This window comes from Triticum urartu, chromosome 1A (assembly GCF_056163025.1).
Source record: "Triticum urartu cultivar PI428250 chromosome 1A, HENAU_Tu73, whole genome shotgun sequence".
Taxonomy (NCBI): domain Eukaryota; kingdom Viridiplantae; phylum Streptophyta; class Magnoliopsida; order Poales; family Poaceae; genus Triticum; species Triticum urartu.
The window spans coordinates 488,291,591-488,319,404 of NC_141873.1; the positions used below are offsets into that span (position 1 = coordinate 488,291,591).

Genomic DNA, 27,814 nt, shown 5'->3' on the forward strand with positions numbered 1-27,814 from the left:
CTTCAAGCTTGTAATCCAAACTGCATGTATGCGCTGTTAAGGGAGGTGCGCCCCCATCTATTTAACACGAACCCGTCGGCCTGAGCGAGGCAAGATGTTTCGCTAGTTCGCACATTGATCACTCAGTGTTTACTTGCAAGGCATCGCTTACTTTCAGTCAGAAAATGGGTCGACACATCCACCTGTTTAATTATGTCACGAGAAGTTCTACTCCATGCAATAATTCTTCTGATGAGCAATTTTACTTGGATATCTTTATCTCCTCCGTTTAGCCGCGACAATTCTTTCGTGGTATAAGTTGGATGCCTGATAGCAAAAGAAGAAAAACAACTCCAGGCTTAGCTGTGGAAAAATTAGTATTAGATCTGTTGTAACAAGGTATGGAAAATTAGTTTTGTAATTCACGACACTTTTCGTTGTCTGACTCCGAACAATCGACCGTTCTACTCTGAGATCTTATCCCTGATGAATTATGTCCCTGATGTCCTTTAGCCATGGAAAAATTAGTATTAGATCTTATCCCTGATGTCCTTTATTTCGCACCGAAAAACATATTCATGTCCCTAATGAATTATCAGTATTTCTTTTGAACTGTTTTTCTAGATATTTGAACTGTTTTTCTAGAACAGTATTCATCCACTTTTTCTAAAACTGTTTTTCTAGCTAGAACAGTATTCATCTACCTTTTGAACTGTTTTCTAGAAGTGTTTTTCTAAACCTGTTTTTCTAGATCAGGATGAAACAGACATGTCACACATCTCGATCAACACCAGAATCGTGGACCAGGATGAAACAGACACACCACACATTTGATGAGACACCAGATCTACCATCACTGATATTAAGCGTACCTCGGCCGCCAATGAAAGACGATGGATACCCGCAGGAGTTTATCTGTTGCGTGGATGCGAAGCGTGGGGTTGCCTATCGCGCGGGGCCACATGACAACATAGCACATGCCATCCTTCAATGATGGTCACTTTGTCCAAGCCATCCCAATCGCGGGCTCCATCTTCCTCACCACCCCATTGTACATGTATCGAAGGGACTACGAAGATCGAGACGGGGACACCAAACAGAAGGCCGGCTCTGACCGAATTAGACTACAATAGATCCACCCGACCACTGCCCTATTAGCCCCAAGACCTGGACCACGAAGATGCGAAAAAGGCATCACGCCACCGGCCAATCAGAATCCCCCCGACCGAATAGGCCGAGATCCCCATACTTCTAGATTTGTTTTCCTTTTGCAATTAGAGCTATTTTTTAATGCGATTATCATCTATACCTAGTAATAAAGGAATGTGTGCTTCTGCCCATTAGTCGCTTTTTTTCGAAAACCCTGATGTTTCCGGCAATCAACCCGGAGTCCATGTTAAAGTGAGTCTAGAAAACATTTCGCTTTTCTGTCGAGAATCCCTCGCTTTTTTTCCTGGTAATTCATCTGTAGTCCAGTTTTAAGTGAGGTCAGGAAAATGTCTCACTTTTGCAGAGAACCACATGTTGTTTCTAGTAATCAACCCGTAGTCCATATCAAATGCTTTTCAAAAATATTCATATCTTTTAAACCCTAAATTCAATTTTAACATGTTATATATGGAATTTGATTAAAAAATGTCTAGAATCTTAATATGATGTTATTTTACCTGTCACCATTTAAAAAAAGCTATTTAGGATGCAACGTTAATCAATAGTGCATGATCCCTCTTTCTTTCGTACCAGTGCCAATCTGGAGATGAAAGAAACCATCTATAATCACGCATGCATGCCGCGGCAAAAATTCACAGGGAAAAAAGAAAGCAGATTTCTCATCTTATGCCAAAAGAAAGACGTCTTAGGACTAACCACATTCAAATGCGTTGTGATTGTGTGAGCACTGACCATCGTCGATAAAGGTGAGAAGGAGGATAAGTGATAAACACATATGGAAGGGCTCCCCTATGTCTCACTTCAAGCAAGACAGAGCATCCGCTCATTGAAGGGACGTGGGAATTGGCCGACCGAGTTGCATTGTCCGTGCATTTCGGATTTCATTCGTTTGTTTCCTTAGTCCCTTCTTCGATTTCGATTTCGTTTTCTCTTTTTATTTTTGTTATATTTGCATAGAAACTTTAAAAAATATTTAAAAAACTTATGTTTGAAAAAATTTTTGTGAAACTTAAAAAAACTGCTGATAGCACTTGGAAAAAAATGTTTCAAGATGTATTTGAAATAACAAATAACACATATTCAAACAAGAAATGTTCAAAAACATGTGTTTGAAAAAAATGGTAATCATGTATTCAAAAAATGTTAAATGTGTTAAAAAATGCTTCTAATGTATATGAAAAACTTACAACATGTATGAAAATGGTAGACATCAAAACATAAATATGAACAAAAATGCTAATATATTACTTAAATAATATTAAAGGCTTATAAAAAATGTTCTAGATGTATACCAAAAATATAGAAAGTGTATTAAAAATTGTACATAAAAAAATAAATTTATAATATGTCAATCATGCAAAAAAATGTTAATCATATACTTCAAAAATGTTAAAACATGTATTAATTTATTTTCCTAATATATAACAGAAATATACAATGTTAATGAAAAAATTAGTCACCAAACATGCATTTTTTTAAATGTTAATCATGTATACAAAAAATATTCATGATGTACACGAAAAATATACAAATATCTGTGAAAAAACTAGACATGTGTTGAAGAATAAAAGAGAAAGATGGTGAAAACTGAAGAAACAGAAGAAAGAAGCAAAGATAAATGGAAACAACCAATGAAAACCAAGAAAACAAACAAAGAAAGAAAAGCCAAAAAACCTAAGAAAAACCAAGAGAGTAATAAAGAAAAAAGAAAAAGGAATTATCAGAGAAAAACCGGTAAAAAATTAAACCAATTAAAAAACGAAGAAAAATAGAAAACTGAAGGAAATCAGTGAAGAAACCGTAAAAATCCGGAGAAGAAACAAAGAACCAAAATGGGAAAAAAGAGAATAGAAAAAAAAACAAAGAAAACCGCAGCGGATACAACTAGCAAACAAACGAACGCACAACCAAGGAACGATTCCGCGCTGCCCAGCACCAGGTCCGGTGAATTTTCATTTCAAAAAAAAAGCAGAGTTGGTTAGGTGGACAGTGGTATTCCCAACCCACCAGAGTTCAAATCCTGGTGCTCGCATTATTCCTGAATTTATTTCAGGATTTCCGGCGATGCGCTTTCAGTGGGAGGAGACGTTCCCGTCGACGACGAGGTGCCTACGGTGATTTCGTAAATCTCAAGATGATATGCCGGCTCAGTCTCTCAGAGGTGCTCATAGGGGTAGAGTGTATGTGTGTGCGTTCATAGGGGTAAGTATATGCGCGTGTATATGAACGCTTGTGTCTATACTGATGCTAAAAAAAAGGTCCGGTGAGGTTTTTGGCGGGAAAATGGTGACGTCCGAGGTCCAGCCAGTTGTGCGATGGTACGGCTGTTCATAATGCAGAACTCGGTCCATGCACCAATCCTCAACCTATCTAACTGACGTGCGGGCCCGGTGAGCCCTCACGGTGTAGTAGCCAGTGGAACAACTTCACGCTGCTTTCCGTCCTGCCACCTCCCTGGTATCTATCTATGCTGCGTGCACCCACTCCATGTGCACCGAGCCACTTTCCCCTCCACCACCACAACGAAATCCCCACCTGCAGCCGCCGACCGGCGTCAGGACCGCGAGATGCCGCCCCGCCACCTCCTACGCCTCTCCGCCGCCGTCTCCGGCGGCCTCCGCCGCTCCCTCGCCACCGCCGCCTCGCACCCGCCGTGGGCCGCGATGTGCCACTCGGCGTGGACCGTCGGGGCGCCGGGCGCGCAGGTGCGCCTCGCCGAGCCGCCGCGCGTCTCCGAGGTGTACGTCCCGGAGCAGCTCCTCAAGACCGGCCCCCTCCCCGACCCCGACGACGACTTCGTGCAAGGGCATGGCGGCGCCGTCTGCGCCGCGAGCGCCGACGGCCTCCTCCTCCTCGTCTACGCGGAGACGCGCCTGTTTGCCCGCATCGTCGCCAGGCAGGTCGGCCGCCCGCTGCGGCTGCCACCCCAAACCGACGCGCTCAAGAGCATCGACCCCGACCTCGTCCCCAGCGTCACGCGCTTCGTCCTCAACCCTCTCACGCGCCAGATAACCCGCCTCCCGGACCGCGTGACCAAGTTCGAGGTCTCCCCGCTTTTCAACCTCCGCATGGGCCTCCTCACCCAGGCCGATCGCGGCCACGGGCCGCCTGACAGGTTCGCCGTCGCCGAGCTGCAGGAGGGGGACCTCATGCTCCGGTTTCTCTCGGAAAAGGGCAGGTGGGAGAACGTGGCGGTCTCGCCGTGCCACCTCCCGTCTGCGCGGCGAATGAAGATCGACCAGCCGGCGCTGGCGTTCGGCGGCCGCCTGTGGTGGGTCGACGTGACCTGGGGCGCAGTCTCCGCCGACCCCTTCACCGATCGGCCGGAGCTCTCCTTCATCGAGCTGCCGAGGGGCAGCGTGCTGCCTGCAAGGAGCCCGCTGCCTGAAGCCGAGGGCGAGGTGTCTTGGAGTGAGTACCGGCGCGTGGATGCAAGCCAAGGGCGGCTGCGGTACGTCGAGGTCTCTCGAAAGGAACCGTTTCTGCTCAGCTCCTTTGTGCTCGACAAGGATGCCACCGGCTGGACGCTGGAGCACCGGGTGGCGCTCAGCAAGCTCTGGGCGGATGGATGCCACCCATGGCTGCCCTTACCGGCGGGGAAGACGCCACAAATTGAGCTTCTTGACCCACTTGACGCCAATGTGGTGTACCTCACGCTTGACAAGAAACACGTTATCGTCGTGGACATGAACATGAAGATGGTGATTGGGAGTTATCTGTATGGAAATGACTTCTCTGTACCATGTGTTCTTCCTCCGTGGCTTGGATCGAGCCGGATCCCTTCTGCAGGTATATTATATTACATACTCCCTCCGTAAACTAATATAAGAGCGTTTAGATCACTACTTCAGTATTCTAAACGCTCTTATATTAGTTTAGAGAGAGAGTACTTGTCAGCTATACTTTCAGTTTTAGGTGCATAATGCCTAAGGTGCTTTGTGGGTCATCTTCGGCACAATATATTTTGTTTATCCTAGTGTGGATCTGTTTTGATCATTATGTCAAAATCGTCCAATAGAGATAATGCTTGTCTCATGACCAGATGGCTAAAAATTTAGAGATACATCGTGTTTATTAACAATTATTTATGCACCATGTGTTTGGTAACAATTGGGATTGCAAAGCTCATATAGATCATGGGCACGGAGAAATTTTTGCATCTGTTGTCATTTCCTCCTGTTGTCCTGGCTATAAAGATGTTTCCTTTGAACATATTCACGGTAATGTAATTGATTTATACTTTGAATGGAAATTTTGCAAGGTTTTGGTTGCTTTGATGTTACACTGTGTGCTCTAAATTTTATCTCCATCTCTCTAACTTATGGATTTAAATCTGTTGTATCCTTTTAGTAACTCCTCTATACTGTTCAAGTGTTATCCTCTACGTAACTATTGTTGTGCTATTGGTTATTAATGCACTGCTGAATTCTTGGGAATCTGCTGTAGTTACCATGCCTTTTTTTTTTTGCTATTTAATTCTTGTATGCAATTCACAGAAATCTATACTGTTGTAAACTTGTAATTCTGTTGTGCTAGTGTTGCTGTTTGTCAAATTCTTGTACATTGATCAAATTAACACTTTTCAGGTAAGGACACCGGGAAACACAAGACTCTGTAAGACGTGTTGGTTCGCTCAGACATCCAGTAGAAGAGACGAAGGTAGCAATTTACCAGCTGATGACTCTCGTCATTTCGTTTTAGCTGATACTTCTTTGTTGATCCATTGTTCGTGGTATCTCATCCACTCACCTATTTAGGATGCTGCATTCTTGTTACAAGCAGTATCTCTTACGCCATTCATGCAGTTTTATGGATTGAAAGCAAACGTCGTGCACATATTTGCCAATCACTACAATTCTTTTCAACTGCTTTTCTGTGTATTAGTTGTCCAACATCTGGCTATCACTAATACCAGTTTCTCGTTGGTTGTATTGTAATTGGTGTTTCTACGCAACTAGTAATATTTGCTGGCTAAAACTAGAAACACACCTACTCCATAGAATGGTTTTTATGTGCTACCTGAACTTGTTCGTCCATTCACTTTTGTGTGTGTGAAGGATTCCATTCATATATATTATTGTGGCAGCGACTTGTCAGGCTGCCAAATTACCGGTCCCTGTGTTAGCATGAACTTATACATCCCTCCATCTAGGTGTATTAGTGTCTCTGAACTGCAAGGCATAAAGGATGCCTAGCCTTGTTCGTCCGGTCACCACTGTATTAGAACCATGAAGTGTGTGTGTGTGTCTATATATATATATATATATATATATATATATATATATATATATATATGTATCTAGCCTTGTCATCATGATCACCATTGTCTCTACTTTTTCCTAAAACGGTATGACCAACTGATTAAATCCTGAAACTGAAGCTTGATCTTTATTAAAATTGATCGTGGTGTACTTTTCAGCTGCAATCAAGTCTTGGATAGAAAATAAACGTGTTTGGACGATAACTCACTGTTTTGTATCAATTTGAGAAATAGATATTGATGGGGTTGTAGTAGCGTGTCTGTTTTCTGAATTTCTTCTCCATATCACTCATTCTCTTGACGTGTCTGTTCAAATGTCCCTAATGTTCTAATTTTATTTTTCATGTTTCTTAAAACTAACAGGTGGTGGTGTCTAATCCTTGATGGTGGGGTCTCATTTTGGGGGAAATCTGGAGAAGTCTTGGTTTGATGGAGTTTTGCTATCAACTTACTGTATCTCATCGAGGGAAAACTTGGAGAATTTGCAGACTATGGGTTCACAACAGAGCATTGCAGTCAAATTGCTAAATCAGTCAGCAAGTAACGGGCATGAGCATCGTGTATGTCGTGTTTTACTAGCTAGAAAATACATTCCTAGAAAGGATTGGTGCTTGGACATGTTACTCTTGTGCGATATCATATTTACATGAGCTCTTTTACAGTGATTGGGGAGTTACGATTTATAATTTCATGTAACTCCACCTCTGATTATTTCTAGCCATTGGATCTGGGAAAATTATTTTAAGATTTATTTTTTTCTAAAAGGGTATAATAGTACTTGAGTCGCTCGTCCGTTTCCGTTCCTCACGGCATGTTCAGAGGCCGTCCCCACGCACGAATGAATCGGTTTCTCCGCATAGCCGCCGCACATCCCGCTCGTAGACGGGTAGCTTGGTGCGCCGTTTAGATCATCCCCACGCGGCGACCCCGATCCAAAAGAGAAGCGGCAGTCCGCGACCTTGTTGTCACTCCTCCGCCAAGGTTCCGGCCGGTCGTGGCGCATCCAATCCGCGTGCCGGCCGGCCCTGTACGCCATCATCGGGAACTTCGTCGCCAAGGCGTGGAACGGCTCCGGCCTCTTCCCTGACCCCTGCGGCCAGACCGCCATCCAGGTTCCTCTCCCCCACAACCCCTTTTTCTTTACCTCGTCTTCAGCTCTTGATTGATTTATGTTGGCTTCAACTTTGAGTAATGGAGGATTGGAAAACACCAAAATTTGTTCTTTTTTCAGGAATTAATCAATCCCCAGTTCAGTTCCTGCTCTACATTTTCATGTTTTGGGATTCAGTATAAATCGTTGCTCACAAGGATTGCTTGCACGTCTAATTAATGGAACTGCTGCTCTACACCATACGTCGGATACCCTACTGCCTTAGTCAGCGCCGCCGGCGACCTTCCCGCACACTAAAGGTAGGTGCATACATGTTGTGTAGGAGATGATGGCAGCAAACTTTCAGCTACAAGGGGTTTCGTGGTAGGGAACTATTGCGGTTGTGGTCCTATTATCAAGTTGTAATCCCAGCTGAATAGTATTTTATTCTCTGTAACTAATCATGTTTTTGTGGTATAGGATGATGGAAACAGTCCCGATTGTGTGGGCATATGCATATGGTTCGTGTACATAACAGTCTGAACTGGCCTTGCCATCGATCTAATCTACAACTTTTGTATCATGCGCTGTTAGGTACTGCTATTTTTGTGGTAGTATTATTTTCTTCAAGTATTCCATTCTCTGTAACAAATTCTGCTAGTGATTACAGTTTACTTGCCATGAAGCCTGAGCAGTGCATCTATATCCTTCATATAATAGCTTATTTAATCATGCTTTCTACAAATTTTAGTGCTCAAAGATAATAAGACTGGACCTTGAAAGTGGGTAGAGAGCAAATGAAATTTTGCCATCAGAATGTGATACTTCAGTACAAACGTCCTTTAATGATGTTTGCTGTTCTTAGGGAATGGGGATCTATCTTTCGTTTAAAATATCTACTCCTATTGATTTGTATTGAGTGGAACTTAGTAGAGTTGGACTTCACGGATTTACAAGGTTGCTGCCTCATTTATTTAGGAAAATGTTACTAATACTTCTGACCAAAAGTAGGACTAATGTTCTGTGTGGGCGTCCATGATGGACGTTGCAGTGCAGGGCCTTGTTTCAACGGCGGCATTTTGAGGTCATGTACATATGAAGATTGGAAATAGTGTTGGTGATGTGGAAACTGATCTGAATGGGATGTATTTGGGATCATACCAGGTTTCCCTGCTACTATCTCTACAGAGATGGGCGAGCGACGCCGCAGTTTCTTGTTCTTGCAGATGCATTATTGGATCATTTCTTCTGACTATAGCAAATGCCTAATCTTATGGTTATATGAGCAGCATTGTTCTGATGAACTAGGCCGTGTGGTTTTCCATCCATGTAGCTTGATTGTATTCTTCAAATGTGGCAGAGTAACGAGTTGCATTTTTTTGTGGGTTTGTGTGTGTGTATTGGGGGTTGTATTGCTCGCCTTGTGGTTTACAGAAATTTAGACGGGCGCATGACCTTGTTGGGCGTTGTATTGCTGGGGCTCCTGAAGATTCATAAAGTTGGGGTTGCTAGATTGCACGCCTATTCTTGTCATTGCCTCGTTATATATTTTGCTGGTGCATAATACAATGAGATCACAATTCCGCTAAGCAAAGAATAATGTTTGGTGGGTAAGTACAGTTCTGTCATAGATTTGATCCCTGTTCTGCGAAAGAAAAACATTCCAAAATTGTAAAGTAAATGTCACTAAGGATACCCTTCGTCCCGACATGAGTGAAAACACACGGAAGTACGTACCGATGTTAGTCATTCGGGCCCACAAGTAATGATCTTAGTCGGCTGGACCTACAAGTACCGGTCTTACTCGTTTGGGCTCACTAGTATCGATCTTAGTCATTTAGGCCCACACGTATTGATCTTAGTTGTTCGGGTCAACAAATGTCGATCTGAGTCATTCGGGTCGACAAGTACAGATCTTAGTAGATCAAGCCTACAAGAACTGACCTTAGTCCTTCTAGACCCACAAGCACCGATCTTAGTCGCCTGGACGACCCGTAGTGATAGTGTTGTGTCAAGACACACTGAAGTGCTAGTCGAGGGACCCGACGATCCACTCCGCTAGTTGTGTCGAGACTACTTGTTAAGGTAGTTGTGGGTCCGGATGACCGGTAATGCTAGTTGTCGGTCCAGACAATCCATGCTAGTAGTTCTGGGTTCGACGACCCTTAGTGCTAGTTATGGGATCAAACTACCAATAGTACTAGTTGTGGGTCTGGACGACCCATTGTGGTGGTTGTGGACCCGGACGGCCCATACTTGAAGTTCTAAGTTCAAACGACCTGTAGTAGTGATTGTATACCTGGACGACCCATACTTGTCGTTCTGGGTTCAAACGACGCATATGTAGTCGTGGGATCGAACTACCCATAGTGCTAATTGTGTGCCCACAAGTACCACTATGGGTTGGGCCACCAATACTACCTCGTGCCCCTTTACGTCGTCCGGACCACCAATGCCATTACTAGTTACTCTGGATCGTCCGGGCTAACAAATACCACTACGAATCACTCTGGGTCATGGGGCCCACACATACCACTACGAATCACTGGGAGTCGTCCTAGCTCACAAGTACCGATCATAGTCGTCTGAGGTCAAAAGTATCGTCCTTACTTCTCCGGGCACACAAGTACCGTTCTGAGTCGTCGAGACTCGGAAGTACCACTATGAGGCGTTCGGGCACACAAGTATGGATCTTACTCGTTCAAGCTCATAAGTATGGATCTTACTCGTTCGAGCTTACAAGTATCGATCTTAGTCGTTCGGGCCCATCTTAGGGTGCAGGGGGTGGAACAGGGAGTAGCATCTCCCCCTTGTCTATTTTGGGGTGGGGGTGGTGCTGGTTCGCCGAAGAATTTCAAGGGGTTAGTACATTTAGAGGGATGGCCGGGGCGGCTGCTGCACGGCGGTGGGGAGAGGTTGATGGGAGGGCGCGGCGGCGAAAAGAACACCCCGCAATCAGGCACTTGTCTTCAGTCGTTCAACGTTCACTAGTTCAGGCTTAGGGGATGTACCTCGGAGCATGCCTTGCTCACTTCAAGTATGAAACTCTGTTCTCATGTATGTTGATAGCGTTAGTCTGAACAAACACCACTTCAATTCGAGCATCATCGCAGAGATTTGATCCCTGTAAACATGCCATAATGCAATTTGTTTCACTCGATAAACATCATTGGTTCCTAGATTCCTGTCCGGACTCTAAAATTTATTGTACATGACATATGTTCGCAAGAAATGAAAGTAAACTACATGAAATGGATTGACCATAATCTGACAGCGTCCATGACATACAATACAAACTGTGAAACTCCCTTCAGTGACATTATAACATACATTATTATTCCCGTAAGTTGCCACTGGATCAAAAGCGTTCTCCAAGTATTTGAAACAAGAAGTTCAGCCTCTATACAAACTAGGAACTGATGGATAGTTATCAGCAAAAATATGGACCGGGGATTGCAGAATCGATGGAAGAAGCAGCTGCTGGTTCCTGCTTGCCTGTAATTTACTCATCCTTGAAAAACAGAGAATGGTTAGTAAAGCAATTTGAAAAAAGGAGAGTTTTGTTTCAAGAAGATTAACAACATGCACTCATCTTTTTTTGCTGCTAGCACATTTGGAAGATTGCAACAACGTGGCCTTCAAAGTTGATGACGACGTTGCTCCCCCTACGTTGTGACTTTTCTAAGATAATGTCAAGCTTTGAAATGCTCCTTTTTTTGCCAACTTATTTTTAATGTAAAGACGAATCAAATAAGCCTTGTAAATTCAGGCGGATGGAGTACATTGATTAGGATACATTAGTTATCCTTGAAGAAAGATGTCTACAAAAGTATGGATACTTACAAAAAGACATTCATCAAAACTGGTATTTGGCACTATAAGTGAAAGACATTTAATACTTCGGTAGAACTCGACATGTGGCTATGATACAAATTTTTTTGGGAGGTTGTGGCTATGAAAGATTATTGGAAATAAGGTATGGGTTATGACATAAAAAAGGAGTTCACTTTCACTAGTTTTTTGACCCGAACCTGTAGGAATTTCTTCCCCAGAGCATAATTTGTAGATTTTTCCTTCGAAGGAGCTCTGTGGTGTTCAGCATGTTGTTAATCAACAACCAGAAAAAGAATTTATGTTTCAGTTGAGTGCAGGCTTTCCAAAGCCAGGCAATAGCAGGAATGGTTGTAGTCTCCCGAATGAGAATTTTATAGGCCTTGGCAACTGTGAAAGTCATGGCAGCAGAGGGGTATTGCTAACTGTCAGCTTGATCAAATAACACCAAACACAGGATTCAGAGTTTCAGGGTAACAATACGAACCATGTTCTGCAATAGCTACATTAGGTGTGGTCACTGCTCAACTACTAACTGAATCTTTATTTGAAGGTGGTGAAAGGAGTAGTTGCTCGACGTTGAACGTGCAGGCAGGGAGGGGGGAAGAGAAGAGCAGGGAGATACCTTGCTCCGTTGGTCCACCACTACGCCATGCCCAGCCAGGGGTTGGCCTCCAGGAACTCGCGCCGGCGTCGGCAGGGCCGTGGGGGAGCGGCCACTACGACCAAGCCTAGGTCGTCGCGCCGGCGTCTACGACCAGCTCCTAACCCAGGTCCTCGCGCCCGCGGCTCCATCTCGCGACCACTACAACCAAGCACAGCCGGGGTTGCCTCCAGGACCTGGCCCCGCCGCCGTCGCCCAGATCCCCGCGCCGGCGCTGCGGGAGGTAGCCGGGCAATTTTTGGACGGTAGTATTCCAGGGCTGCCGCGGTGCGAGGTTCCGCCTGCGGTGCCCATGAGTGTCTACTCGTGAGATGAGGGATCGCGAGACGACATTGCCATGGGGAATTTTCTTGACGGATCTACCCTCGAAGTAACTAACTGGCCCCATCAAAATTTTGTAACGGTCCCGCTGTTATATGTAATTTCTCGTAATTTTAGTTTTGTAACTCCTCGTAATTTCTATTTTCCTACCGTCAGATTAGGCTGGATGGACGGCTCCTAAAATCGCCAATCACTATAACAGTTGTATATTTACATATCTTTGCTTAAACCATTGATGCTGCATTGACGATTTGCTCCAAATAACCATTGACGCTGCATTGCTGATTTGTCTCGTTTTGTATCCCGGGAAAGTCTCAACCCATTTGGATGTATGGTTTGTGATTAAATAGCCTTTTGAGCTCATATAAATAAACATGTTTATTCAGAAACGATACATCCAAATGGGTTGATACTTTCACAGAATACAAAACGAAACATTTATGATTTATTGGATTTTTTTTCAATTTTTCAGATCACTTCAAAAAACTTAGTTCAGTAAATTTTGTACGTCGGATCTTTAATGGATGGCTGATGAAGGGGGGTAAGTCACAATGAGACTTGGCTTCGTGAAGTCACCGAAGCTGCGTCTAGATAGAGTTACTCGTTCATTGACACGTCTGCGGAATATGTTTTTTGAAGAAAGAAAAAGGTTAGATGCCCAACATACTACTCCCTCCGTTTTTAAATATAAGTCTTTTTTAGAGATTTGAACAAGTGACTACATACGAAATAAAATGAGTGAATCTAAACTTTAAAATATATCTACATATATTCATATGTTTTAGTTCATTTAAAATGTTTAAAAAGACTTATATTTAGAAACGGAGGAAGTAAAATTTTGGCGGGAGAAAGACCACTAGTAGAGTTCTGGCGGGAAAACGGCAGCCGATGGGAAACAGCTGCTCAAACGCGCCGCTCCTTGGCTTCTCGATGAAGCCTCGCTAGTCCAAAATGCGAAAGCTGGTCCGTGGACTACACCACAATGGACCGTATCACTGACGTGTGGCCCCGAGAGCTCTCTCCCGGTGGAAGAACCACACGCCACTTTCCTCCTGCCCCCCCCCCCCCCCCCCGGAAAGTGGTCGACGTGCACCCAGTCCATGTGAGCCGGGACCTAGAATCTTCCCCTCTCTCCACCCCAAGCGAGAAAATTCCCCACTTCAGCCTGCGCACCCAGCGTCGCCCGATGCCTCTCCGCCGCCGCCTCCTAGGTCTGTCCGGCGGCCTCCGCCGCTCGCTCGCCACAGCCTCCACGCACCCCCCGTGGGCCATGATCAACCGCTCGGCGGAGTTCGTCGGAGCGGCGAGCGCGGACGTGCGCCTCGCCGAGCCACCGCACGTCTCCGAGCTATGCGTCCCGGAGCGCCTCGTCAAGACCAGGGGCAGCCCCGGCCCCTACGACGACGTCGTTCAGTCGCTCGCCGGCTCCGGCTCCGCCGCGAGCGGCGACGGCCTCCTCCTCCTCTCCTGCCTAGACCTGCGCTTCGTCGCCCCCGGCGCCGCTCGGGTGCGCCAGCATCTCTACGGCCTCGACCCCACCCACATCCCCAGCGTCACGCGCTTCATCTGCAACCCTCTCACCCGCGAGCTGCGCCGCCTCCCGGACTCCGGCTCCGACCCTGAGGCCGACGTCATGTGCGGCCCCAACATGGGGCTCCTCACCCAAGCCGATCGCGGGCACGGGCCGCCTGGCAAGTTCGCCGTCGCCGACCTGCAGGAGGGGAACCACATGCTCCGGTTTCTCTCGGAAACAGGCAAGTGGGAGAACGTCCCGCTCTCCCCGTGCCAGGGGCGAATGGACATAGACCAGGAGGCGCTGGCATTCGGCGGCCGCCTGTGGTGGGTCGACTTGGCCTGGGGCGCAATCTCTGCCGACCCGTTCAGCGACCGGCCGGAGCTCTCCTTCGTCGAGCTGCCGAGCGTTTCTGCTCCGGTGCTCCCCCCGGGCTGAACGCGGGGTGGGAAAACACATCAACGGCCAGGATGAACCAAAAACGGTTCATAACGAGGGGCACGATCGTCTTTGTTGCCCCCGCGTATAGCCGTCGAAGATCCCTGGAAGGCCCGTACGGGCCTGGTTAGATCGTATGCCTGGCTGTATACGTATGCCCGTCCGTATACGGCGGCCTTTCGTGCACGCGTGAAGCCGTCCGTGCCCGCGCGCCCCCCGCAAAAAAAAAGAAGCCGCCGCGCGTGGGGCAGCACGTGTCACGGGTAGTTGCCAAAACTGTCCCATCATATAAATGTGGACGGCAACCACCTCCGGCCGCATCGCCCACCATTTCTCCCCGCCGCATCCTCTCCCTCTCTCCACTCTCCACTCCCCACTCCCTCTCCTCTCCAACCTCCTCGTCTCCCTCACCGCATCCTCTTCATCGCAATGGCGGACGCAGGAGGCGAGCGCCCTGATTGGGGTGTAGATCTGGTGGAGCAGGCGCGGCAGATCGCTGCGGGCACCTTTGTGAGGGGGCGTGCCGGCGTCCAGCGCGGTGCTCCCTCCGCTGGAGATCTGGAGAAGGCGGGGGCGGGCCGCAGCGGCGCGGTCCAGCCAGATGCGCCCGCTCTGGCCAACTCCGGCGAGGCGCAGAAGGTGGAGGCGGGCTCTGGCGAGGCGCAGAAGGTGGGGGCGGGCTCTGGCGAGGCGCACGAGGTGGAGAAGGTGAAGGCCGGCTCCGGCGAGGAGGAAGCGGAGCAGAAGGTATCCGCTGCTAACTTTTAGTTGGTAGTTTTTAGATTGTAGGGTTTGTGGCCAGAACTTTGCTTGGTTAGATTTGTTGGAGGTAGGGTTTTCTCTGCATTAGGGTTTTCCTGTATTTGATTCGTGCAAGAATGGTGGACCACATATGATTATTAGATTAGGTTAGAAGTAGCCAGATTGAGGGATGGGGTTTTTTCAGATGCTTATTAGATTAGTAGTGGAATTTTTGCAATTCTTTAGGTGTTTGGAGTCAAATATATACTTCTGTATTGGTTTGGGTTGGTGCCTGCTTTAGTTCTTTGGCTTGATGATTAATTAAATGGATGCTTAGTTCTAGGGATTATGGCTGTCATAGTTGCAATTCTTAGATGCTTGATTGATGCATGTTGTCATAGTTGCAGTTATTTGATGATTGATTGATGCCTGTCAGGCAGAGGCTATGAGATGGGTTGTGCATGGCCTTGTGTTTTTGGAAATTGTCTACGTGAGGTGATTAGATGGTGCATTAGTTTGGTTGTAAATATAGTGAAGGATGTGCTCATGTACTGGGTGTTGTCATGTTAATCAAAAAGAGCTTCTCAAGGGCTGGATTTTTTTGTGCTGGATTGGGGCTTCTGAAGGAGAGGGGAAGCGTGGTCGAGGAGAAGGGGCAGTCTATGCTTATTTACTTTGGGTTAGTAGAGGAATTTTGTCGTTGCTTCAGAGATGTTGACAACATTGAACATCCTCTGCAATGCTGTTGCTTCAGAGATAAAAGTATCTTGGGGTTTTTTCAGATGCTTATTAGATTAGTAGTTGAATTTTTGCTTGTTAGCATTTAATTAGTATGAGGATGAATACCTTATTTAAGGGGGAATTTAAGGTCAGATAGATGTCATATGATTATTAGATCTGTAGTTCAATGCTGCTGACATTTATGATTATTTGATTTGATCTGTGGTTCAATGATACTGGATGGAAACATATTTGATTTGGAATGCATTAATTAAGATGTGCCAATGAATTGATTTAGATGATACAAGATTCATCTATAGTATGATTTATTGTTGTTTAGGTAAGTAATGAAATTTTAGATGTTTGTTGGAGATGTATGCATTTATAGTTGAAGTTGTACCTAATTAACTACTGCATTATGTTAATATGTGTAGGAGCTTTGCTGCATTGTCCCAAAAACAGTAATTTGTGCATATTAAAATTTGTAGTTGCCTTCTGTAATTAGTATATATTATATGTAAAGTGTGAAGTAAACATTCCAACGCAGGATCCTAGCAACAAAATATACTATATGTTTCCACTAAGTAGTGTGTGTGTGTGTGTGGGGGGGGGGGTAATTCCCTCAAAAATAAAGTGTTGGGTTTATCCAGAGAATGTCAAGAATCCAGCTTGCATTTTCATTAGCATTTATGAAGGACATCATTTGTCTATTGATTGATTGCTTAGATTCTGTATTTATAAGGAAAGCATTTGGTCACTTGCAACATACCAATGTGGTTCACATTCACAATTTTATTTGTAATGACATTCTGTGAACTGCAATTCAATTCATTGTAATTGATGTGCTTGTTTGACAATATAGCAGGAGGAGGAGGATCTTGTGGGCAACAAGAGGAAGTGGGACAAGACTGGGTTCTACCCCTATGAGTCTGATGAAGATGAGCCGTACGAGGTAAGGCCTAGTTCAAATGTTATTTCTGCATTGAGTTAGTGTAGGATCTAGAAGTAGATGTGTCTAGAGGGGGGGGTGATTAGACACTTAGTGCTAAAGTTGCAATTTTTAGGCCTTTTTGGTTTGAGTGGAGTTTTAGGCACAATTTCAACATACACAATACATATCAAGCAAGCATGCAAAGAGTATATGAGCAGCGGAATGTAAAGCATGCAACTTGCAAGAATGTAAGGGGAAGGGTTTGGAGAATTCAAACGCAATTGGAGACACGGATGTTTTTCCCATGGTTCGGATAGGTGGTGCTATCCTACATCCATGTTGATGGAGACTTCAACCCACGAAGGGTAACGGTTGTGCGAGTCCACGGAGGGCTCCACCCACGAAGGGTAATGGTTGCGCGAGTCCACGGAGGGCTCCACCCACGAAGGGTCCATGAAGAAGCAACCACCCACGAAGGGTCCACAAAGAAGCAACCTTGTCTATCCCACCATGGCCATCGCCCACGAAGGACTTGCCTCACTAGCGGTAGATCTTCACGAAGTAGGCGATCTCCTTGCCCTTACAAACTCCTTGGTTCAACTCCACAATCTTGTCGGAGGCTCCCAAGTAACACCTAGCCAATCTAGGAGACACCACTCTCCAAGAAGTAACAAACGGTGTGTTGATGATGAACTCCTTGCTCTTGTGCTTCAAATGATAGTCTCCCCAACACTCAACTCTCTCTCATAGGATTTGGATTTTGTGGAAAGAAGATTTGAGTGGAAAGCAACTTGGGGAATACTAGAGATCAAGATTCATATGGTAGGAATGGAATATCTTGGTCTCAACACATGAGTAGGTGGTTCTCTCTCAGAACATATGAGTTGGAATTGTGTATGTGTTCTGATGGCTCTCTCCACGAATGAAGAGGAGGTGGAGGGGTATATATTGCCTCCACACAAAATCCAACCGTTACACACAGTTTTCCAATCTCGGTGGGACCGAATCAACAAACCCGGTCGGACCGAAAAGGTAAACCTAGTGACCGTTAGAGATTTTCGGTGGGACTGACATGCAACTCGGTAGGACCGATATGGTTAGGGTTTGGGCATGACGTAATCTCGGTGAGACCGATTACACAAACTCGGTGAGACCGAGTTTGGTAATAAGCTAACCAGAGAGTTGGTCAGGTAAACTCGGTGGGACCGATTTGCTCTTTCGGTGAGACCGAAAAGTTACAAAAAGGAAACGGAGAGTTTACACTGCAATCTCGGTGGGACCGATTCGCTCTTTCGGTGAGACCGAAAAGTTACAAAAAGGAAACAGAGAGTTTGCAATCCCATCTCGGTGAGACCGAGATCCCTATCGGTAGAACCGAATTGCTAGGGTTTGGCAGTGGCTTATGACAGGTGAAACTCGGTGGCGCCGGATAGGAATAATCGGTAGGTCCGAGTTTGGCTTTGGGTTTAGGTCATATGTGGAAGTGGGAAAGTAGCTGAGGATTTTGGAGCATATCATTAAGCACATGAAGCAAGAGGCTCATTAAGCAACACCTCATCCCTCCTTGATAGTATTGGCTTTTCCTATGGACTCAATGTGATCTTGGATCACTAAAATGTAAAATGAAGAGTCTTGAGCTTGAAGCTTTAACCAATCCTTTGTCCTTAGCATCTTGAAAGAGTTCCCACAACCTTTAGTCCATGCCACTCCATTATTGAACTTATCTGAAACATGCTAGATAGAAATGTTAGTCCAATAAGAGATATGTTGTCATCAATTATCAAAACCACCTAGGGAGCACTTGTGCTTTCAATCTCCCCCTTTTTGGTAATTGATGACAACATACATCAAAGCTTTAGATAAAGATATAAAGAACAGCAAGTAATGCTTTGGAAGGACATGTAACAAGCATAGGCTCCCCCTACATGTATGCACTCATGTAAATATGAAATATAGAGGCATGTGAGAGCATAACCATGACATAGTAGGCAATGTGTTACATGTATCTTGGCCATATGCATCAGAGCAAAAGATTATCAAGGAAAATACCTTCATTCTCATGAGTCCTTCTTGCAAACAGTATGTACATAAGCAAGAACTCCTCATACTCATGATTTTGATGCATATACTTACCTTATGGTCTTGAGTTGGCTTAGGATGGAATGAACCTGCACAAACAAAGTTAGATAACACAGGTACATCCACTAGCCAGAGCAAACAAAAGAAACCACAAGAATACCAAGACTGGGATGACATGTAGAGAGTGAGTACAAGGTACCACATTGGATTCAACATGTCCCCAAGAATAAAGATATGCAATGAATTTGACTGATTTCTTTCCCTTAGGTGTCTTGCTCCCCCAGAATCTTACATGGGATATTGGGAGAAGATAAGGAACAGCAAATCAGAGCTGAAAGATACAAATGAACATGTCTTTCCCCCTAAAAAGACATGTGACATCTCTCCTCTTGAACATCAAGCATCAAGCATCTGGGACATCTGGGATCCTTGAGTATTCTCTCCCCCTGGAAGTCTCTCTATCCCCCTTAATACTTTCTCTCTTGTAGGTTTGGTCCTTGAGATTTTTTCTCTCCCTTGATGTGATCTCTCGCTCCTACAAGCTTTGATGTGATCTCTCTCTCCCCCTTTGACATCAATTTACAAGAAGGGCTTTCTGGAATCCATCGTATAGGTTTGGTCCTTGAGACTCAGCACAAAGCAATGGATAAAACTGTGATGCTTGAAGAGGACAAGATTCATTGAGTAGAGCTGGATCAGAAGAAATATAGAACAAGTGGCAAATTGTTTTTCCTGTTGCGAAGTCGGTGGCACCGAGTGGAATGTTTCGGTGGTACCGAAAGGATTCGGTTGGACCGAAAATTACAAGTCGGTGAAACCGAGTTTACACAGAGAAAAACATTTGTCACTTCAGCTCACTAGACATGTAGGATCTCACAAAGATTTGCAATGAATTACCTGAAGGATTTGCAAGGAATTGAATGCAGAAACTGCAGAACAGAAACAAAGAGAAAAGAGAAGAAACTGAAAGATCTAGATGAAGTTTTTTTTTTGAAAAAGAGAAAGAAAATAAACATGCATGAGACAAATGCAATAACACAGAAAAGAACACAAGAGAACTTCATCTAGAGTTGGGCAGTGACATAGTCACCTATGTTAGAGTATATTGACTTAGGAGTCAAGTGAGAACACTTGATCATAGGTCATACTCATCGTTTAAGCTCAAAATGGGGTTACCATTTTTCGTTTAAGCATCTTGATGTATTCACATCTTGTTGAGTTGCTTTGACTCATGTCTTGGAGTAAAGCTTCTCTAAGATGGAATAACATACCTTGGGTGGTGGTGTGGTTCTTGCTCATGTAGTTGAACTTGTGTGGGTGCTCAAGGTTGATGTAGCTCATCAAGAGTTGGGAGCACCACTTGGAGTTTGAGTTCATCTACCTACATGGGTTAGTTCTTGCAAGGAAGAGCACTTGTGTATCCAAAAATGACAATCATGAAGCTCAACATAGAATTTGTCAAAGGATATGTTTGAATGGTTTTGTGCTTCCTTGTCTTCAACCACCATTGTGTAGAGTCTTGGTGATGTAGAGATTGCTCAAGATGTGAGTGAGTCGCAATCTCATGGAATTAGATTCAACCAAGCACCTACATGGGTTAGACAACATGCAAGGTGCAAATATATCCAAGACATAAGATAGTTATCATAAGAGATATATCATGGATTAGTCATAAGCTCATGTCTTGCATGTATCCAATGGAGTTTCTACTCCAAGTTCGAAGCATCAATGATGTTCAATTCTCCTCTCAACCTGCAAAACACTTTCTCATCAAGAGGTTTAGTAAATATATCCGCTAATTGCTTATCGGTGCGAACATGCTTAAGATCAATGTCACCCTTAGCAACATGATCTCGAATGAAATGATGACGAACTTCAATATGCTTAGTTCGAGAATGTTGTACAGGATTATGACCAATTTTGATAGCACTTTCATTGTCACAAAGTAGTGGAACATGTTTCACATAGATCCCATAATCTTTAAGAGTTTGGGTCATCCAAAGTAATTGAGCACAACATGAACCAGCGGCAATGTATTCCGCTTCGGCGGTGGATAAGGATACCGAGTTTTGTTTCTTGGAAGACCAAGACACAAGAGATCTACCAAGAAATTGACAAGTACCCGAAGTGGACTTTCTATCAACCTTGTCTCCGGCATAATCCGAGTCAGAATAGCCAACAAGATCAAAAGAAGACCTCTTAGGATACCAAATGCCAAAATTTGGTGTATGGATTAAATATCTCACTATCCTTTTCACAGCCTTAAGATGACATTCTTTAGGAGCAGCTTGATATCGTGCACACATGCACACACTTAGCATAATATCGGGACGTGAAGCACATAGGTATAACAATGAACCAATCATAGAGCGATAAACCTTTTGATCAACCGGTTCACCATCTTTGGTCAAATCATTATGTCCACTAGTAGGCATGGGTGTAGACATACCTTTGCATTCTTGCATATTGAACTTCTTGAATAAGTCCTTGGTGTACTTCGTTTGAGAGACAAATGTACCTTCCTTAGTTTGCTTGATTTGCAAACCGAGAAAGAATTTGAGTTCACTCATCATAGACATCTCAAACTTCTCTGACATTAGCTTTCCAAACTTTTCACTAAAGAGAGGGTTAGTTGAACCAAATATGATATCATCGACATAAATTTGGCATAAAAATAGTTCTCCATTAAACCTTTTAGTAAAAAGAGTAGAATCAATTTTACCAATTTCAAAACCACTTGTAATAAGGAACTTGGTCAAGCATTTATACCATGCTCTAGGAGCTTGTTTAAGACCATAAAGATCTTTGTGAAGTTTGTAAACATGATTTGGTTTCTTAGGATTGATAAAGCCGGGAGGTTGTTTGACATAAACTTCCTCCTCTATTTCACCATTTAGAAAAGCACTTTTAATGTCCATTTGGTACAAGGTGATATTATGGTGATTAGCATAGGCAAGTAAGATGCGAATGGACTCAAGTCTAGCAACGGGAGCATATGTCTCACCATAGTCCATACCTTCGACTTGTGTGTACCCTTGGGCGACAAGACGTGCTTTGTTGCGAACCACTTGTCCATCTTCATCTTGCTTGTTGCGAAACACCCATTTGGTACCAATGATGTTGTGGTTGTTGTCGGGCTTCTCAACCAATGTCCAAACTTGGTTTCTCTCAAAATTGTGTAGCTCTTCATGCATAGAGTTTATCCAATCCGGATCTTCCAATGCTTCTTCAACCTTCATAGGTTCAATGCTAGAGATGAATGAATAGTTTGCACAAAAGTTAGCTAAACGAGTTTTTGAGCGAGTGATTCTCCCGGTTTGTATATCATTGAGGATTTGCTCGACGGGATGATCTTTGGCAATTCTTGCTCAAACTCGTGAGAGCTTTTGCTTGGGTCTTCGTTGAACATCTTCTTCATCTTGTTCTTCTTCTTGGCCTTCTTCATTATTGACGTCGTCGTTCTCTTGTCGTGGTGGAGAAAGAGGTTGTTGATGTCCGTCTTGATGCATTTCCTTGTCTTCTTCATCTTGGTGTGTCCCACTTGTGGATGCTTCCGTGTCGATTCTTGGTTCACCTTGTCGTGAAGTAGAAGCTTCCACTTGGACGGATGAAGTACTCTCCTTCACCTCCGTTGGACGAATTTTGCCAATGGACAAGTCTTGGATTGCTTCTGAAGGGTCTTTGTCTCCTACATCAATTGGCAATTGCTCTACTTGCGAGCCATTAGATTCATCAAACTTCACATCTACCGTCTCTTCAACCTTTCGGGTGAAATTGTTGTAGACACGGTAAGTGTGAGAGTTTGAGCCATAACCAAGTAGAAAACCTTCATGAGATTTAGGAGCAAACTTTGAACGACGATGCTTATCAAGAATGTAGCACTTTGAGCCAAATACTCGAAAGTATCCAACTTGGGGTTTGTTACCGGTGAGAAGCTCGTATGCCATCTTGCCGAGTAGCTTGTGAAGATATAGGCGATTTGTTGCGTGACGAGCTGTCTCAACCGCTTCTGCCCAAAAGGGCTTCGGCGTCTTGTATTCATCAAGCATCGTTCTTGCCATTTCGATGAGCGTCCGGTTCTTCCTCTCAACAACTCCATTTTGTTGAGGTGTGTACGTAGCCGAGAACTCGTGTGAAATCCCTTCTTCGTCAAGAAAGGTGTCCACATTTGCGTTCTTGAACTCCGTTCCGTTGTCACTCCGAACCTTCTTGATCTTCACGTCAAACTGATTTTGGGCCTTCCTAGCGAAGTTTCTGAAGATCTTCTGGACCTGCGACTTGTCATTAAGAAAGAACACCCACGTAAATCTTGAAAAATCATCAACTATAACTAGACCAAAAGAATTTCCACCGAGACTCTTGTAGGCGTTGGGACCAAAAAGATCCATATGAAGTAGCTCGAATGGCCTTCTTGTGGTCATGATGTTCTTCACGGGATGCCTTCCTCCAACCTGTTTACCTGCTTGACAAGCACTGCAAAGTCTATCCTTATCAAATATGACATCGTTAACTCCAAGGATATGATTTCCTTTAATAAGCTTGTCAAGGTTTCTCATGCCAACGTGACCTAGTCGTCTATGCCACAACCAACCTTTTGAGGATTTAGCAACAAAGCAAGTTTTAGGTTGTGCCTTTTTAGAGAAATCGACAATGTAAAGATCACCTCTACGCATACCCATAAAGACCATTTTATGATTGTCTCGACGAAATACTTGGCAATCTACTTCAGTAAATAGGTCATTCAAACCGAAATCAGCAAGTCTAGATACTGAAAGTAAGTTGTAGCCGAGAGATTAAACGAGCATGACATTTTGAATGGAACTATCATGTGAGATGGCCACCTTACCAAGGCCAACCACTTTACCCTTTGAATTATCACCAAAGGTGACATATTTTCGAGGGCCGTCATTTTCAGCAAGCTCACGAAACATCTCTTCATCTCCGGTCATATGATCAGTACATCCACTATCAAGAACCCATTCCTTTCCTCCTGATTCATATCCCCAAAGATTTGCCATAAGACCAAAATGTCTCATTGCATCATCAAGATCGAAGTCACTGTCATCATCATCATCATAGTATCCATGTTCATCATGATCTTGTGACTCATCATTTCCTAGAGAGGGTAATTCATTAGATAAATGATCATCAAAGTGGTCACTTTTATGAATTCTTATAGCTTCGAATATGATATCACTAATGATTCCAACATCTCCTTTAGCATGCTTAAGATTGGTAAGTTCAAATAGACAATTACCAAAACTAGGATCACTAGAGTTCATCTTACTCAAGGCAATAGATTTATGGAGAATTTCATCCAAAGTTTTCAAGGAATGATCGGGAAATCGTTCCTCGAGAAATTTCCATATAGTATAGGCACAATTAAGAGTAGGCAAACTAGCAATCAAATTTTTGGGCAATCCTCTAATAATGAGCTCAATAGTTCTAAGATTGCGAATCATGTCAATATCTTCATCTAGGGTAGGATGCAAAGGATCAATATGAGGTGCACAAGGGCTAGCAATATACTTGTTCAAATGATATTGATTGAAAATTACAAGCATCTCATTTTTCCACTCATGAAAATACTCTCCATCAAGAATAGGCACTCTATGTCTAAGACTCCCTAAGGTAGACACATCCATCTTCCTCCAATGGTGATTAAACCAAGGCAATGGAGACCAAAGCTCTGATACCACTTGTAGGATCTAGAAGTAGATGTGTCTAGAGGGGGGGGGGTGATTAGACACTTAGTGCTAAAGTTGCAATTTTTAGGCCTTTTTGGTTTGAGTGGAGTTTTAGGCACAATTTCAACATACACAATACATATCAAGCAAGCATGCAAAGAGTATATGAGCAGCGGAATGTAAAGCATGCAACTTGCAAGAATGTAAGGGGAAGGGTTTGGAGAATTCAAACGCAATTGGAGACACCGATGTTTTTCCCGTGGTTCGGATAGGTGGTGCTATCCTACATCCACGTTGATGGAGACTTCAACCCACGAAGGGTAACGGTTGCGAGTCCACGGAGGGCTCCACCCACGAAGGTAATGGTTGCGCGAGTTCACGGAGGGCTCCACCCACGAAGGGTCCACGAAGAAGCAACCACCCACGAAGGGTCCACAAAGAAGCAACCTTGTCTATCCCACCATGGCCATCGCCCACGAAGGACTTGCCTCACTAGCGGTAGATCTTCACGAAGTAGGCGATCTCCTTGCCCTTACAAACTCCTTGGTTCAAATCCACAATCTTGTCGGAGGCTTCCAAGTAACACCTAGCCAATCTAGGAGACACCACTCTCCAAGAAGTAACAAATGGTGTGTTGATGATGAACTCCTTGCTCTTGTGCTTCAAATGATAGTCTCCCCAACACTCAACTCTCTCTCATAGGATTTGGATTTTGTGGAAAGAAGATTTGAGTGGAAAGCAACTTGGGGAAGGCTAGAGATCAAGATTCATATGGTAGGAATGGAATATCTTGGTCTCAACACATGAGTAGGTGGTTCTCTCTCAGAACATATGAGTTGGAATTGTGTATGTGTTCTGATGGATCTCTCCACGAATGAAGAGGTATATATAGCCTCCACACAAAATCCAACTGTTACACACAGTTTTCCAATCTCGGTGGGACCGAATCAACAAACTCGGTCGGACCGAAAAGGTAAACCTAGTGACCGTTAGAGATTTTCGGTGGGACTGACATGCAACTCGGTAGGACCGATATGGTTAGGGTTTGGGCATAACGTAATCTCGGTGAGACCGATTACACAAACTCGGTGAGACCGAGTTTGGTAATAAGCTAACCAGGGAGTTGGTCAGGTAAACTCGGTGGGACCGATTTGCTCTTTCGGTGAGACCGAAAAGTTACAAAAAGGAAACGGAGAGTTTACACTGCAATCTCGGTGGGACCGATTCGCTCTTTCGGTGAGACCGAAAAGTTACAAAAAGGAAACAGAGAGTTTGCAATCCCATCTCAGTGAGACCGAGATCCCTATTGGTAGAACCGAATTGCTAGGGTTTGGCAGTGGCTTATGACAGGTGAAACTCGGTGGCGCCGGATAGGAATAATCGGTAGGTCCGAGTTTGGCTTTGGGTTTAGGTCATATGTGGAAGTGGGAAAGTAGCTGAGGATTTTGGAGCATATCATTAAGCACATGAAGCAAGAGGCTCATTAAGCAACACCTCATCCCTCCTTGATAGTATTGGCTTTTCCTATGGACTCAATGTGATCTTGGATCACTAAAATGTAAAATGAAGAGTATTGAGCTTGAAGCTTTAGCCAATCCTTTGTCCTTAGCATCTTGAAGGAGTTCCCACAACCTTTAGTCCATGCCACTCCATTGTTGAACTTATCTGAAACATGCTAGATAGAAATGTTAGTCCAATAAGAGATATGTTGTCATCAATTATCAAAACCACCTAGGGAGCACTTGTGCTTTCAGTTAGTATTATGTGTTTATAGTTTTTGAATGCATAATGTATTAATGTCAGTCATTAATTTATGCAGTATGAATCTAGAGATGATGTGGTCGAGGGGAACGTCGAGTCCTTTGAAGAGAAGGAGGTGTTGAAGATCAGGGCCCAAGGACCTGCCAAGTACTACAACTGGAGGAATGAAAAGTACCGGTGCCCCTACTGCAGCAAGCCCAAGCCCAGGTCTGGGTTATTGGAGCATCTGATGGAACATTGCCGGGCTACATCGATCTCCAGTCATGACTACAGGATCATTGGTCAGCATAAGGCGCTCCTGAAGGTCCTGAGAAACCCTGACCTGTAGTTGTACATCATGCTGATCATCAGAAGCTGGAAGCCGTACTCATCATCAGTATATTTGATGATGTTTTACTTTTGGGAAAGCTGCATCTGGGTCTGAACTGCGAGAAAACTTGATATATTAATGTAATGTATTGTGTGGTTGAACTGGATCTGTTGTGAACTGCCTGCTACCTATTAGAATGCTATCTATATATGTGTGGCCTTATCTTTAATGGTGGTGAATGCTTCCTTCATGTTTAGTTGTTGTTTCGATGGTGCGAAAAAAACAAATGGCGCTTCAGTGTTGCTTGAGACATGCTGCAACACTTGTCTATGCTGTGGGCAAGTGCAACATGCTGTGCCCATGTGCCAATTATACCAAATATTGAATGTCGCAATGTTCCAAAATGGCTGTCATGAATTATAGTACATGGGGTTTAGTAAAGTTACTGATAATTGTTCATCCTCACACATTCCATCAACTCATAATTTGAATAAGCAAAAAGATCAAATGTTCCATCATTTGAACCTATGTTGCAATTACAAAGCAAATATTCCATCATCAAAGTGTGAAGGAATTAAATATAATTTAGAAGAAAATAAAATATACATATTCAAAAAGATGTGTTTGATAAAAATACCTTTTGAATTTTTTTATGTTATTATTTGAGGGGTCATGTAATTTTTATGTTATTTTTGGAGTGCTCAGGTAATTTTTATGTAAAGTGAAGGAAAAGGAAAAAATAAACAAAAGGAAAAGCATGGGCCATCCTAGCCATCTTGTAAACCTAGTTTAATAAATAAAAAATTCAAAAAAATAAGAGGGCATTAAAAAGGTAAACAAATTTAAGAGGGCATTATAAATTCAAATAATTTCAAAAATATAGAAAGAATTTTTTACAATGCCCCCCTCAGGTATAGACCGATGTTTTGACCAGTCAGTCTAGAGGGCATTATAAATTAATAAAAAATTCAAAAAAATATAAAACCTTTGGAACCCACCTTTTTTGTGCAATAGATCATGTGTGCCAAAGTTGAGGTCATTTGGAGGTGGTCGAAAAAATGACCGCATTCCGGAGGGGCCATTTGGTCTTAACTTAAGCCAGTTTTTGAAAAAATGTGATTTTTCCCACCACCTACAAATCACACAAACTTTCTTGAACATGGTGAACCACATGTGCCAATCATGGCTATGAAAGAAAATTTGGAAAAAGAATTTTTTACAATGCCCCCCTGAGGTATAGACCGATGTTTTGACCGGTCAGTCTAGAGGGCATTATAAATTAATAAAAAATTCAAAAAATATAAAACCTTTGTAACCCA

At 43.9% G+C, this 27,814-nt stretch overlaps 3 protein-coding genes across 6 annotated transcripts in view; all 3 read left to right on the forward strand.

The window, feature by feature from the left end:
* The first annotated feature begins 3,643 nt into the window (after window positions 1-3,643).
* On the forward strand, window positions 3,644-8,884 carry LOC125536169 (uncharacterized). Of its 4 annotated transcripts, none has more exons than XR_015605928.1 (6): window positions 3,644-4,938; window positions 5,736-5,808; window positions 6,773-7,521; window positions 7,641-7,883; window positions 7,980-8,093; window positions 8,551-8,884. XR_015605928.1 is itself a non-coding variant. In XM_048699334.2 (3 exons), the coding sequence occupies exons 1-2, from the start codon at window positions 3,717-3,719 to the stop codon at window positions 5,765-5,767; spliced, it is 1,254 nt and encodes a 417-aa protein (XP_048555291.2). In that variant the 5' UTR covers window positions 3,644-3,716; the 3' UTR covers window positions 5,768-5,808; window positions 6,773-7,522. The 4 variants fall into 4 exon arrangements, 1 of the variants encoding a protein (XP_048555291.2); XR_015605922.1 differs by having other exon boundaries at window positions 7,641-7,819; XR_015605934.1 differs by having other exon boundaries at window positions 7,641-7,819; window positions 8,556-8,884.
* Window positions 8,885-13,501: 4,617 nt separating this feature from the next.
* The window catches only part of LOC147991858 (uncharacterized), a 43,650-nt gene continuing 29,337 nt past the window's right edge, over window positions 13,502-27,814 (forward strand). The window contains exon 1 of the mRNA XM_087539281.1: window positions 13,502-14,221. Coding sequence (XP_087395407.1) covers window positions 13,502-14,221 — 720 coding nt within the window. The remainder of the gene's footprint in view (window positions 14,222-27,814) is intronic.
* LOC147991859 (uncharacterized) lies at window positions 14,285-26,528 on the forward strand. The gene is made up of 3 exons (XM_087539282.1): window positions 14,285-15,013; window positions 16,596-16,679; window positions 26,244-26,528. The coding sequence occupies exons 1-3, from the start codon at window positions 14,696-14,698 to the stop codon at window positions 26,511-26,513; spliced, it is 672 nt and encodes a 223-aa protein (XP_087395408.1). The 5' UTR covers window positions 14,285-14,695; the 3' UTR covers window positions 26,514-26,528.